Raw genomic sequence first — 12,503 nt, forward strand, 5'->3', positions numbered from 1 at the left:
CCATCTTAACGAGAGTAACCTTTCAAGACTTTGGAATCAATATGGAACCATTCTCAGAGTCTCACTTCATATATAATCTTCCTGTATCTACAGAGGAGACCAAAATGAGTATTGATCGAACACCAACATTATTAAAAAAACCTCCTAAAATGGAAAATACAATGCAGTCCTGCATATAATACGATGACTATACAAATGATTGTTACTCTTTTCCTGACCAAAATTTCGTAACATCTTTTAATACAACAATTTAGGTTATAAATATGTGCAAATATAATTGGCCATGATTTATGAATAAAACTTTAGGCAGCCGGGAATTAAAAAAAAGTTTAGAGATTACCGATTGTTACATTAAATTAGATAATGTGTATGGACGTGGATCACTCGTTGGCAGACAAGCGCGATAGCTAAGTGGTACGAAAAAGCTACGTGCAGCAGATTTGATTGAAGTATCTGCAAAAGCTTCCAGCTTTGACCTTGTACTAGTAGTGATGAAAAGAGAGATGGATGCATCGTTGGAGCCAGTAGTACGCGGCATAAAGAACGGATTGCTTTGACTTGCCTCGGTCGACCGATCCATGTGGTCGGTGGAATAATGCAAAAGCTAATAAAGCTTAAACGATTTGATTTGATGCAAAGATGATGGATCGAGCAGGCTGTGTTTTATCAAATCCAATCACCAGTAAAAGTTCCATTCCCTCGCCTTCCTAATTCGTTACAGAAATTCTCACCTGGAAAATTATAGTTTTTTTTTTGCGGGTGAGGAAATTTATAGTTAGGTTCAAAAGACTAGATATAATTTACAAATTACAGGAAGATGCTCTAGATATGATTATGGATCGAGCAGACTGTGTTTTTAAGTTGTTGATTGATGACGATCAGCATGCTTATGATCATGTTCAAATTTTCGATGGATCAGCCGAACAAGATTGAATATGTCTTGATTTACAAACACAAAATTTACATAAGCATGCATGTATAAGTTCATCCCTGTGTTCCATGACAAGTTGAGATTGGGCATTATGCATGCTAGGATTAGTAATCGATCTTGATCTCATGTCCATGACAGGGTTGGTGCTGCTCGTCGCGCTCCAGCATACCGGCGGCGATGGCACCGTCGTCCGTGTCTTCCACTCCACTGGGTTCAACAGGGTTGCAGCAGTAGTGCTCGAACTTGTCAGCAGCCGCCTGCGGGACGGAGACGAGCACGGTGACACCTCCAGGGTCGCCTGCCACCGGGACGAACACGCAGTATATCTCGCTGGTGAGCGGGCCCATGTGCGCCGGCGTGCCAGCGCCGAAGTCGAGGTCCTCCAGCCCCAACCGCGTCCATGCCGAGATCACCAGGCTCGCCGACAGATCCGGCTTGGCTCCACCGCCCGTGCCGACGCGACGCTCCTCCAGGAGGTCCACCATGGACCGCACGTAGTCGTCGTCCACGCGCTCCTTGGCCTTCTGCACGAGCCGGATCACTGTCGCCGGCGCAGCCACCGCCGCCACCTGCCCCGCCGTAGACTCCGCGCACCCAAGCACGAAACCGTTGCCGTAGTATCCCTTGGGGAGCTCCGGCTTTAGGTGCCGCCGGGCGTTCACCGAGAAGAGGAGCTTCACGCGGAGTGCCGCCGGCGGGTCCAGCGCGCGCACCCACGCGCGCCACACCGTGGCCGCCAGCGCCTCGAAGGAGGTGCAGCGCTTGAGCGCCTGCGCCGACAGCAGCAACTGCTTCTTGAGGTGCCCCAGGTGCGCCCCCGTGAAGGTGAGAGACACCGGCGAGAGCGGCTGGCCTAGCAGGTGGTCCAGGAGCGTGGGCTTGTCGTGGGCGACGGCGTCTTGGCAATACTCCGGGTGTGCGAACTCGACGCGCGGCGGGCAGCGCGGACGCAGGGCGCGGCGGTCGTGGACCACGGGGTGCTCACCGGCACCGGCGATGTCGGACCTGGCGGCACGCGCCCATGCATGCAGGAACTGCGCCGTGCCGATGCCGTCGCAGAGGCAGTGGTTGATGGCCGTGCACAGCACCATGCCGCCGCAGCCGAGGTGGGTCACCTGCGATGCCATGCCGGCCATTCATGTGCTTGTCAGTCAGTGGCGCACTAGATTGCAGGTCTAAATCAAAGATCTATCTCGCAACATCAATGACCAAGATCACGATGGTGATGATCATGATTAGTCAGGCCGGAAGCTTGACAGTGATGGCACTGCAACATACACATGATCTAGTACTAGAAAGTGCTAATTACTGTGTTGCCAGTACAAAATCTGCAGAGGATCGGCGAGATGCAGCAGCTGAGAATTCAGTTTGAGCTAGGACAGGCCACCCCCACTGAACTCATAAAGCCACAGTTAAAGGCAGCACCTCAGTGGAGTGTAGTACTACTGTTTAGTAGATTATTTTCCAGTTGAATAAACAGTTAAACTAGATTCTAGTTTCAATTTCAACAATCCTAGAACAACACAAAGAGGATCAAGGATGCTGATGCTCCCTGCAGGTCTACATATATACTACTCGTAGCGTAGTAGATATCATATGATAAGGATTGAAATTTGAAAGTGAGAAAGATTGCCCCTGAAGATCTCATTCTGATCTAGCTAAGATATACACACCCAAGTCTTTGAGGAACAAAGCATATTTTGAGAAAATCAGATCGTGCATGTATCTGCCACTAATCATGATAAACTTGACAACATGCAAGTGGATTGGGTTGTTTGGAAGGACAAAGTGTGCCTGAGAAAATAAAGGTGGCGAGGCAAAGATGAGAGCTTTTGAGAAAGGTTGGCTGGACTCTCCTAACCCTATCTATCATTTGCTTTTGGCCAACTTTGCTGTCTCCTAAGCTCTGCAGGTCAGAGATCATACATCAATCACACTACTACTGGGACCATAACATAGTTTAGCAACAATCTTAATTACTCCCACTCAGTTAGATCTACTCAAGCAGTTTTTTCTTGGACGTACTGCACTGATTAACAAACTAATTCTATATGATATGATTACTGTACTCGAGCACTAGGCTGTTCTTTTTCAAGTCATGCAGGAGCAGCAGCTACAGCATAAAATCAAGCTTATTCCTGACCATCTACAGAAACCAAGCAGTGATAAATGGATAGATCTATAGATGCATGCAAAGGAAATTTGTGAAGAATAATTAGTGTAGGGGAGAATCATTTTTTGCTGCAAGGGAAATTTATTTGTAAAGAATAAAAAGCGTATTATTGGTTAATTAACTAATTGATCGAGGGCAGAGTAGAGCAGAGTGGCAACTGGTGACTGACCTGGACGACGAGCGGTGGCACGCCGACGAAGCCGTGCGCGTCAACCCTGTACAGCAGCTTCCGCCACGACTTGTGCGGCGTGGCCCCGCCACCGCGGAGGAAGTCGGCTGCGGCGAGCCCGGGCAGGGAGCCCTCGGCGAACAGCGCCCCCTCGGCATTGCAGTCCACGGCGAGCTTCCCCTCCTCCTCGCCGTCGCCGGGACGGAGCCTCCCCGCAAGCGGGTAGTAGTCCACGAGGGCCTCGGCCAGCGCGGACCGGAGCGCGTCGGCGGGGACGGCGGCGCCGGCGGAGAAGACGTAGAGGTACTTGATGGAGAAGCGGAGGAAGCGCTGGTCGTCGAGGTTGGAGAGGTAGAGCTCGTGGCGCGGCGTGGGGCGGCGGGGCGGCACCAAGACCGGGTCGCCACGGTACTGCACCTCGCCGGAGACCTCCAGCCCCGTGTCCATGTCTGTCTCTCTTGCTGGTCTTTTTGGGCTTTGGCCACGGGCCTCTGCTCTGCTCGGCTTATATACCATGGAAGATATTATGCCGATGCATTTTTTTTTTGATTGATTGGTTAGTAAATTAATTCCGTATCATTTTCTCTATATGTGGCAGTAATTTAGGGCGTCTTTAATTTCTTCCTTGTCTACATGTGTTAGTACACGCGTATATTTGGGGAATACGCTTACTTTGATTATCCTTTTGAGTGTATCTCTCATTCATTTCGGGGTCTTTTTTTTTTGTTTGGTCCCATATAGGGCTGGACCGAAAGCTCAAAGCTGACGAGCATAACAAGCTCTCGATATCTCGGACTGCTAAGCCCGTAGCTCAATTTTTAATGAACAAAGTCAATCACTAATTTCATCTTGTTAAACTTAACGGGCATAACGAACGAGTTTCATGAGCAACTCGTTAAGCTCGTTAGTACACCACGTCACATATTTTTATCTTACACGACATATTTTTATGGTACCTTGACACATCTAGTCAATCTAATCGACCCATTCCAACCAATAGTAGGCGGTAAGCTAATTCGCATCCTTCTATAGTCACCATGGTCCTTCATAAATATTACACCCATACACTCATTTTGTAGACTGTGGCACATCGTAGTCTGTTAACAAGCGCTCATGAGCACTCATGAGCTTAACGAGCTTTAACCGAACAGAGTTGAACATGATTTTTTTTTCTCGTTAAGCTTAACGAGTTGAACCTTAACGAGCATGAGCTTAACAAGCCAAGCATCTTGTTAATTCATCCATAATCACATACCATGACAACAATGACTAGATCCGAATATTTAATGTGAAGAATAGCATGTGTGTTCCAATGCAACTAATCCTAGCAATACTACATTTACAAGATTTATTTCCACGGACGAAACTTACAGGGCGATGACCTAAGGTGATAAAAGGAGCATTACAATTACCCTATACTTCGATTTTAAAAGTATCGAGCATAATTTATATGCAGATATACCATCCCCTATACACATTCACACAACATTTATTGAAGACAAGAGTCATTGACGTAGCTTTTCAAAAAATTAATGTCACGATTTCAATAAAATACACCGAGTGTCAATCCATGTGGTTTATATCGAGTTCATACCCCATCCAGTTCATCGAGAAGTCTGAACTGTGGGGGTGCTATTTATGATAATGTTGACATTTATGTAGTGTAGAAGCGAAAAGTAATTCCCTTAGTTAAGAACCAGGGTTTATCGAACCAAATAGGAGATGTAACATGAATGAGATAAGCGGTACCTGCACACACACACACACAAAGCAAATAGTTGCACCTAATTAAGGCAAGAGGGTTTTCAATCCCCTTGTACTCGCTGACGGTGTCCTGGGCATGGGGGTACTAACCTAGCCCGTCCATGTACTTCGGGCTGGGCCGAAGGGCCCTCATTCTTAGCAAGATGGACTCTGAGGGCCACACACTGGGGAGAAGATTAGGATTGCATCTACCGAAGACTTGTCGTACACTCCAAGACCTCTTCCGCCGCCTCCATGACAAGATGCCAACCATGTAACCCTAGATAGCCTACTCGGCGTATATATAAGCCGAGGGGTTTAGCCTGTAGAGAGGACATCAAGACAATCTCATTCTCCTAGCCCTAGAGTTAGAAGACATCTAAAGATCTCGATGTAGATAAAAAGAGCACCAAACAAAACAATGGTGTCCGCTTTGATGCAACAAACAACAATAGGAAAAAGGACACATATTATGGTTACATAGAGGAGATATGAGAACTTGACTATGGACCTTCTTTTAAAGTCCCTTTGTTTCGGTGCAACTGAGTGAATCTGACAGGAGGCGGGGTAAAGGTAGACATGCAGTAAGGAATGACAACAGTGGATCTGAACAATCTTGGATACACAGACGAACCGTTCGTCATAGCCAATGATGTGGCTCAGGTTTTCTATGTGAAGGACATGTCTATCAAACCGAGAAAAAGAAAAGATAAGGAAGCGAATACATCATACGATGAGCCAAAGCTCCACATAGTTCTTTCAGGGAAAAGAACACATCGTGGGAGTGAAGGACAAGACAAACATGTCAGAAGATTATAATAAGTTTGATGAAATTCCTCCCTTCATAGTGAAGACTGACCCAAGCATCCTGTTAAATGATGAAAATTCTCCATGATTATGGTGCAATCATAAGAAAGGAACATACACGAAGAAAAAGTTTTATACCCCAAGATCCCACTCTGGGATGTGACTGGTTTCACCGTCATCACTTTCTCTCTAGTGAGTTTTCGGACTTGTAGCTGCAAAGTCCCACTTCGGACAAACCGGATGAAATCTTTGTAAGAGTTAGGGTATATATGTGTCTTAGTTGTTCCTAGGTGGACTCTAGAGCATCGGAATCCAACCAAAAAGCTAGGGCATTTTGGCATTTGAAACATGATTTTTGAATAATTATTTATTAAGTTATAAATTTTCAATTGTTTTGTAATTTTAGTATTTAATTATACAGAGGAGTTAATCAATGCAATTATTTCGAAACAAAATATGAATGTGTAGATTATGTTAAGATAAACAATTTGACATCTTATTTTATCCATTTGGCATAACAGAACTGAACATATGAATTTTTAAAGTTTAAAATAATGTCTTCAATTATGTATTTAATTAATAAGTGCAAAATTAATTATGCAACTTCATGTCAAAATGATACTAGTTGATAGAAATCTTCAAGATGAATCCAAAAATATTTGAATCAACTCATTTGGTTTAGTTTTCAAATTGTTATGCATTTTACAAGAATTAATTTCAATCTGTAAACTTGAATCTGTCGAATAGTTTCTTTAAAATGAAAATTAATTGAAAGACACCTTTAGTCCAGGTTGCAACCATCAACTGGGACTAAATATTTCAGCTCCCGCGCGGAATTTTGGCCGCCGAAAAGGTTGGCCGTTAGTCCCGGTTCGTGGCTGGAGCCGGGACTAAAGGATCTTTAGTCCCAGTTCATGGCTGGAGCTGGGACTAAAGGTCGCGGGTATATAACTTTCAGGATTTGGTGTCCCGGTGCCAGCCACCGCCCCGGAGATCGAAGGAATAGATCCACCCCCTTGCCGCATCATCTTCGTCCTTGGCCACCACCCGAGCTCCCTCGAATTTGTCGTCCTATGCTGCTCCCGAACCTCGTTGGGCCTTCTTGCGCCCCCGGTGAGCCCATGCTCCTCCCTCTTCCTCCTCTAGCTCGCGCTCGTACTCTAGCCGCCATAGCCGACACGACCGAGCTCTTCGTTGCCCTGCTCCGTCACCGCCATAGTTGGAGCCCTTGTGGGTTGTGTCTAACCGCACCATTATGCTCAGAGCACCACTGCGGCCCTGTAGTTCCCTCCAGCTCACTCCCCCGCTCCCCTAGCACCGTTCCCGATGAGCCCCGCCTACGACAGCCGCCCGCGCTCGACGCCGCTCCCCGCCCAAACCAACACCATAGGGCGACGCGCGACACAACGCTCATTCTAAAACGACCGGCCGCATCCCAAATGGGCCTCGGAGCCGCGTTTCCAGCCAACTCTAGCAATAGACGAGCCCCTCCGCCGCAAAAACGGCTCACCGGAGCATCTCCGGCGCCGCCGCCTACATGGCACCGCCCGATCCCACCTCTAGTGATGCTGGCAGCTAGGGCCCGCGGCCAAGCTGACCATTGACCCCCAGTCAACTGGCTGACTAGGCAACGCTCATTCACTGCCAGTGGGGCCACCCCCTAAACTAATTAGAACTTAATTAAATTAATTAATTAAATTACTTAGACACTAACATTTGGGCCTAGGAGGTTAGTTAGCTAATTGAGTTTACACTAGCAAAAAGGCTCGTGCGTTGCAATGGGGAAAAAAATACCACACGCTCTTAATTTACAAAAAATGGTATATAATCTGAGAATTTGTAGCTACGACACAAACAAAGATGGTCTTAATCTATAAAAGCGCAGTTTAAGATTCTACATGTGTTCTATTTCAATATGGCTTGCGTGTAGATTTAATCCGTACAAAGAAATGAGTAAGTGATCATGCATTTATTCATGTCATGCTCGGAATGGAGTGTTGTTACGGGCGAGTAAAGAAAAACGACAAAAATAAACGATGACACATTAGCACACTACGGAGACATGTGTGCATCAATGATAGTTTTCAGTTTAAGAATCACCAACTTATGGTAACTCTTGAACATTTTTTTGCACATGCATATTTCTTAAATACACGAAGAGTTGTTAAAAATGTTCTTAAAAAGATACATGATTCTTTAATCATAAAAGAGATTATTTTGTCTGGAAAAGAACATTTTTGTATGGTCTCCTACGGACGCAGATACTTGCGCCCCTATTTCATCACTATTTCTTGCCATACATGTCATATGTATTGGTCCGTGTTTCTTCACTATTTATATCTTATCAAACTTGTCTTTTATTTTTATTTTTTCATGCATGCCTCCTTTTTTTAACTTTTTTCATGCACGTCTCATCTTTATTGGATCTCCACTGCATTTTTTCTTTTATTTCTTTTATAGCAGACATCCCATATTTATTGGCTCGTTCTTTTATTTCTTGTCATGCATATCCTTATTTATTGGGTGCCTCTAGCAAATTTATTTTAAATTTCATGTCCAATCCTGATTTTGTTGGGGTGTTCATCCCTAATCTAAATCAGTACCGGTATGAAAAAAAAGACGGATAATGTATTGTTGATTAACATTGCAGCTTAGATAGTATTTTTTAAAATTGTTAACAGGTAAAATAACATCATATTCAGATTCTACATATTATTCTAATCAAATTTCATATATAACATGTTAAATTTAGAGTTATGGTTTAAAAGATATGAGTATTTTAAAAAGCATTTAATATGTACCGCGGGTTTAATGCCAGAAACAATAGAGGGTTTTCTATAAAATAGCAAAATGGACTAAGAATACATATTTCTTTTATTAGTAGGTATAGATTTAAAACCTATTTAGCCCACTATGTATGACAGGTGGGTCCTCGACGTCAGTTTGACTAGTCAACTGACTGTGTTGATCGCTGATGTCATGATGACATCATGCTGATGCAATATTTTCATTTTTTGATTTAATAATAAATTCATAAAATATTTTAAACTTGGAAAATTAATATCAAATAATCTATAAGTCAGATAAAAATAATTTAGATATATGAAAAATGATCAGAAAAATAAGACGAATCCGAATATCCTATCCACATACCCGTCACATGCCTCTAACACTGCAAACATGGAACCTTCCCCTCCGAATCGTTTGTCCGATAAATTCCTAGAGCCGGGAAAATATTCCGGGATATTTTCCCGCTCCACCTATAACACTTAGCACTGCGTTAGGCCACCCCTACATATCCTACTGTCATGTCATGCTTTCTGTTGCATTTGTATGCGTGTTATTTACTATTACCTACTTGCTTATCCTATATACTTAGTATAGGTTGGTAGTGATCCACCAGTGACCCGTCACCTTGTCCCACACCTTGGTAATTGGTGTTAGTTGCATAAGATCAAACCCATCATATCTCCATGTCATACTCATGCATCATATTGTTGCATTGCTGTGTATTGATTGCATCTCCGGTATTGTTCTTCTCATACTATGATTCATTTTTTGCTTATTGAATGCATTCTAATTTAAATACTAATTTTTTTATCTTTCTTCTAGATTAGTTAAGCTATGGACAATAGCGGCAGAGACCATCAAGAGGATATCTTCGACACGATACGCTCCTCCCAAAACTAAAAGAATGAACCAAATGGCGGCTTACAATTTCTGAACGATTCCGGTGAGGGACTTGAGTAAGAACCAAGAGACGAAGGGCAAACAAACAATGACGGCGAAGAAAATGTTAGACAATTAACAAAGTCCGGCAAGGTATATATAGAAAAATGGTTGTGTACTCCCGCTCCTCATATACCACATAGATGAATCTTTTATACCTCTTTATTATTTTTAATATATTTCATTAGTAATTATTAGATACCCTAAAATGAGTTTCATGAAAAAATTCATGTGAGTCTACATATTTTTAAATGTTTACGTATATACTGATGTATTTGTACGTGAAAAAGGTATATTACAAAAAGTACGTTGCAGATGATATTTTTACAACAAAACTCGTATTGGGATATCTTAAAATATTTAATGAAGTATATTAATAATAATAAAGAGGTATAATTAATGCGTATATGAGGTATATTGAGGATGAGAATACATACTCTCAGGAGTACAGAAGAGGAGTCCCATATTGAGGTATATGAGGTATATTGAGGATAGAGTAGCACTATTCTAATTCCAGGATTAGAATAACTATTTGGATCACGGCGCGCCTTATAAGGGCCCGATGAGATGTTCCCGAACTAGCCGAACCCGTGCGCCCGCGATCCGTTCCCAGACCCGCATCCCCTCGATCTCGTTCCTAACCCCCACCCCCTCGATCCCGTCCCTAATCCCCCATCCCCTCGATCCGATCGGCGGCTACCCGCCCAGAATCAGGCCACCACCGTTGCCGCCCTCCCGAAGCGCGCCACCACCGCCGCCCAGCCCCACGGCGCGCAGCTCCCGGCCACCCAGCGAGCAGCCGCCCCGCCCCCCGGCGCACCGCCTCCGTACCTCCCAGCGCGCTGCCGCCCTTCCCCATGGCGCCCCGCAGCTCCGCGAGGCCTCCCGACCACCGCCGGCAGGCGCTGCTCCACCATCCCCAGGCCGCACCGCTCCTCCCCTGGAGCTTCCCCAACAAGGATCTAGATCGGGGCCATCCAAGTGCTTGCCCTGGACAAGGAGGCCACCAACCGCTGTGGGCGCGGCCTCCCAGCTACGGCTCACGCATTCCTCCTCGTTGTTTGCCTCTGGCCATGCCTACGCCGGCAGCCCAACCATCCATCTCGTGTAAGCAGTCCAACACCTCGCACAGGAGAAGTTCGTCTAGGTTCTGGCCGTGGGTCTCCCACAACACACTCGGCGACCTGCCCGAGGCATGAGAGGCGACCTTACCTAGGCTAAGTTGTGACCTTCATGCCTGTATCTTCTCCAAGTTGTTGTTGCCATGGCCGCCGGCAGTGATGTTTCCCACCAAGCCAAGTATGTCGTGCTCCATCTTGCATCACTAGTAGAAAAAGGGCATTCAGTCCCGATTCATAAGGGCCTTTAGTCCCGGTTCTGTACTAATGCCTCTCCCTTTAGTCCCGTTTCAATCCAGAACCGGGACTAAAGGGCGCGGCCACGTGGAGCTCCACATTTAGTCCCGGTTGGTAACACCAACCGGGACTACAGGAAATTTTATGATTTTTTTTGAAAAAAAAAATTGAATTTCTTTTTTTGATTTTCAAATTTCTGAATTTTTTAACCTCTAGTCTGTAATCACCACCCCTCATCACTTCTCAATTTATCCTCTAATCACCCCTCATCATTCCAAATCATCTAACTTTCCGAACGGTCACCCATCCTCCCACTCCCCCAGCTTGAGCACGCTTAACTTCCGGGTTCTATTCTCCCTCGCTCCAAGTCTGTACTTGTTGTTTTCCTGACAATACTAAGATGTCAATCCTATTAACCTTCAGGAATTTTGCTTGAGCATGAAGTGACACATTTCATAGTTTTATTTTGAAACTATTGTTTTAAAAAACAATAATTATTTAGTAACACTAATATTTCTTGAATAATTAGTTTAACCATTGTTTGACCATAGTTTGACCAGATTTGACCAAAATTGAAATAACTGAAATAATTATTTAGTAACACTAATATTCTAGAATAATTAGTTTGACCATAGTTTGCCCACTGTTTGAATTTTTTCGATTTTTTCACTCTAGATCTTAAAAGCCCCGTAACTTGTTTTCTATTAGATTTTTGAGGATTTTGAAAATGTTTAACGGGGTTCCCCCGGTTAAATTCGGATGTAACTTTTCGAGTAGATGATTTTTCACATAAAAAACTTTTTCATCCGAGTTAGTATGCAAAAGTTATGCCCATTTTTACAAATTTCAGAGAGATTTTGCAAATAAAGTCAAAATTCACATTTGCAAATTTTCCCAACAACTAGACCACATATCACATGGGAAACTTATTTTCTTTTATTTTTTTGACATTTCCATCATTTTCTTTTATTTTTTTTAAAACTGAAAAGACGATCCACCGGGGGGGGAGGGGGTAGAGTTTGAAAATGGGACCTTTAGTACCGATTCGTGGCACGAACAGGGACTAAAGGTCTCAACCCCATTAGTCCCGGTTCGTGCCTCAAACCGGGACTAAAGGTCTAATCTTTAGTTTCGGTTTGAGACACGAACCGGGACCAATGGTTGTGGGCCAGGAGCGAGGCCCATTGGTCCCGGTTCATCCCACCAACCGGGACCAAAAGGTCCAGATGAACCGGGACCAATAGCCCACGTAGCCCGGCCGGTCCCCTGGGCTCACGAACCGGGACCAATGCCCCCATTGGTCCCAGTTCTGAACTGAACCGGGACTAATGGGCTGACCCGGCCTGGACCAAAGCCCGGTTTTTTACTAGTGCATGACTCTGAAGAAGTAGCAGGTCGAGAGATACGGCCTTCTCCGGCAGGGATTGAGTGCGGGGTGTACACGGCCGAGGATGACGCTGCTTGTGTCTAGCGTCACCAAGATCCTCCCGAGTTGCTCTGACCACGGTCATGCGGGCGCCTGAACCGAAGTGGAAATGATCATCTCTAGCTTGCGGGTTCAGTTGCTAAGCATGAGCAGAGACAAAGTTAAAAGGA

General features: G+C 44.7%; 1 protein-coding gene across 1 annotated transcript; it reads right to left on the reverse strand.

Moving 5' to 3' along the window:
• Positions 1 to 868: 868 nt before the first annotated feature.
• LOC123060171 (alcohol acyltransferase 9) lies at positions 869 to 3,747 on the reverse strand. The gene is made up of 2 exons (XM_044482749.1): positions 3,274 to 3,747; positions 869 to 2,046 (listed from the first exon to the last, which is right to left on the reverse strand). The coding sequence occupies exons 1-2, from the start codon at positions 3,718 to 3,720 to the stop codon at positions 1,036 to 1,038; spliced, it is 1,458 nt and encodes a 485-aa protein (XP_044338684.1). The 5' UTR covers positions 3,721 to 3,747; the 3' UTR covers positions 869 to 1,035.
• Positions 3,748 to 12,503: the final 8,756 nt, after the last annotated feature.

Source organism: Triticum aestivum, chromosome 3A (genome assembly GCF_018294505.1).
Source record: "Triticum aestivum cultivar Chinese Spring chromosome 3A, IWGSC CS RefSeq v2.1, whole genome shotgun sequence".
Classification (NCBI taxonomy): Eukaryota; Viridiplantae; Streptophyta; class Magnoliopsida; order Poales; family Poaceae; genus Triticum; species Triticum aestivum.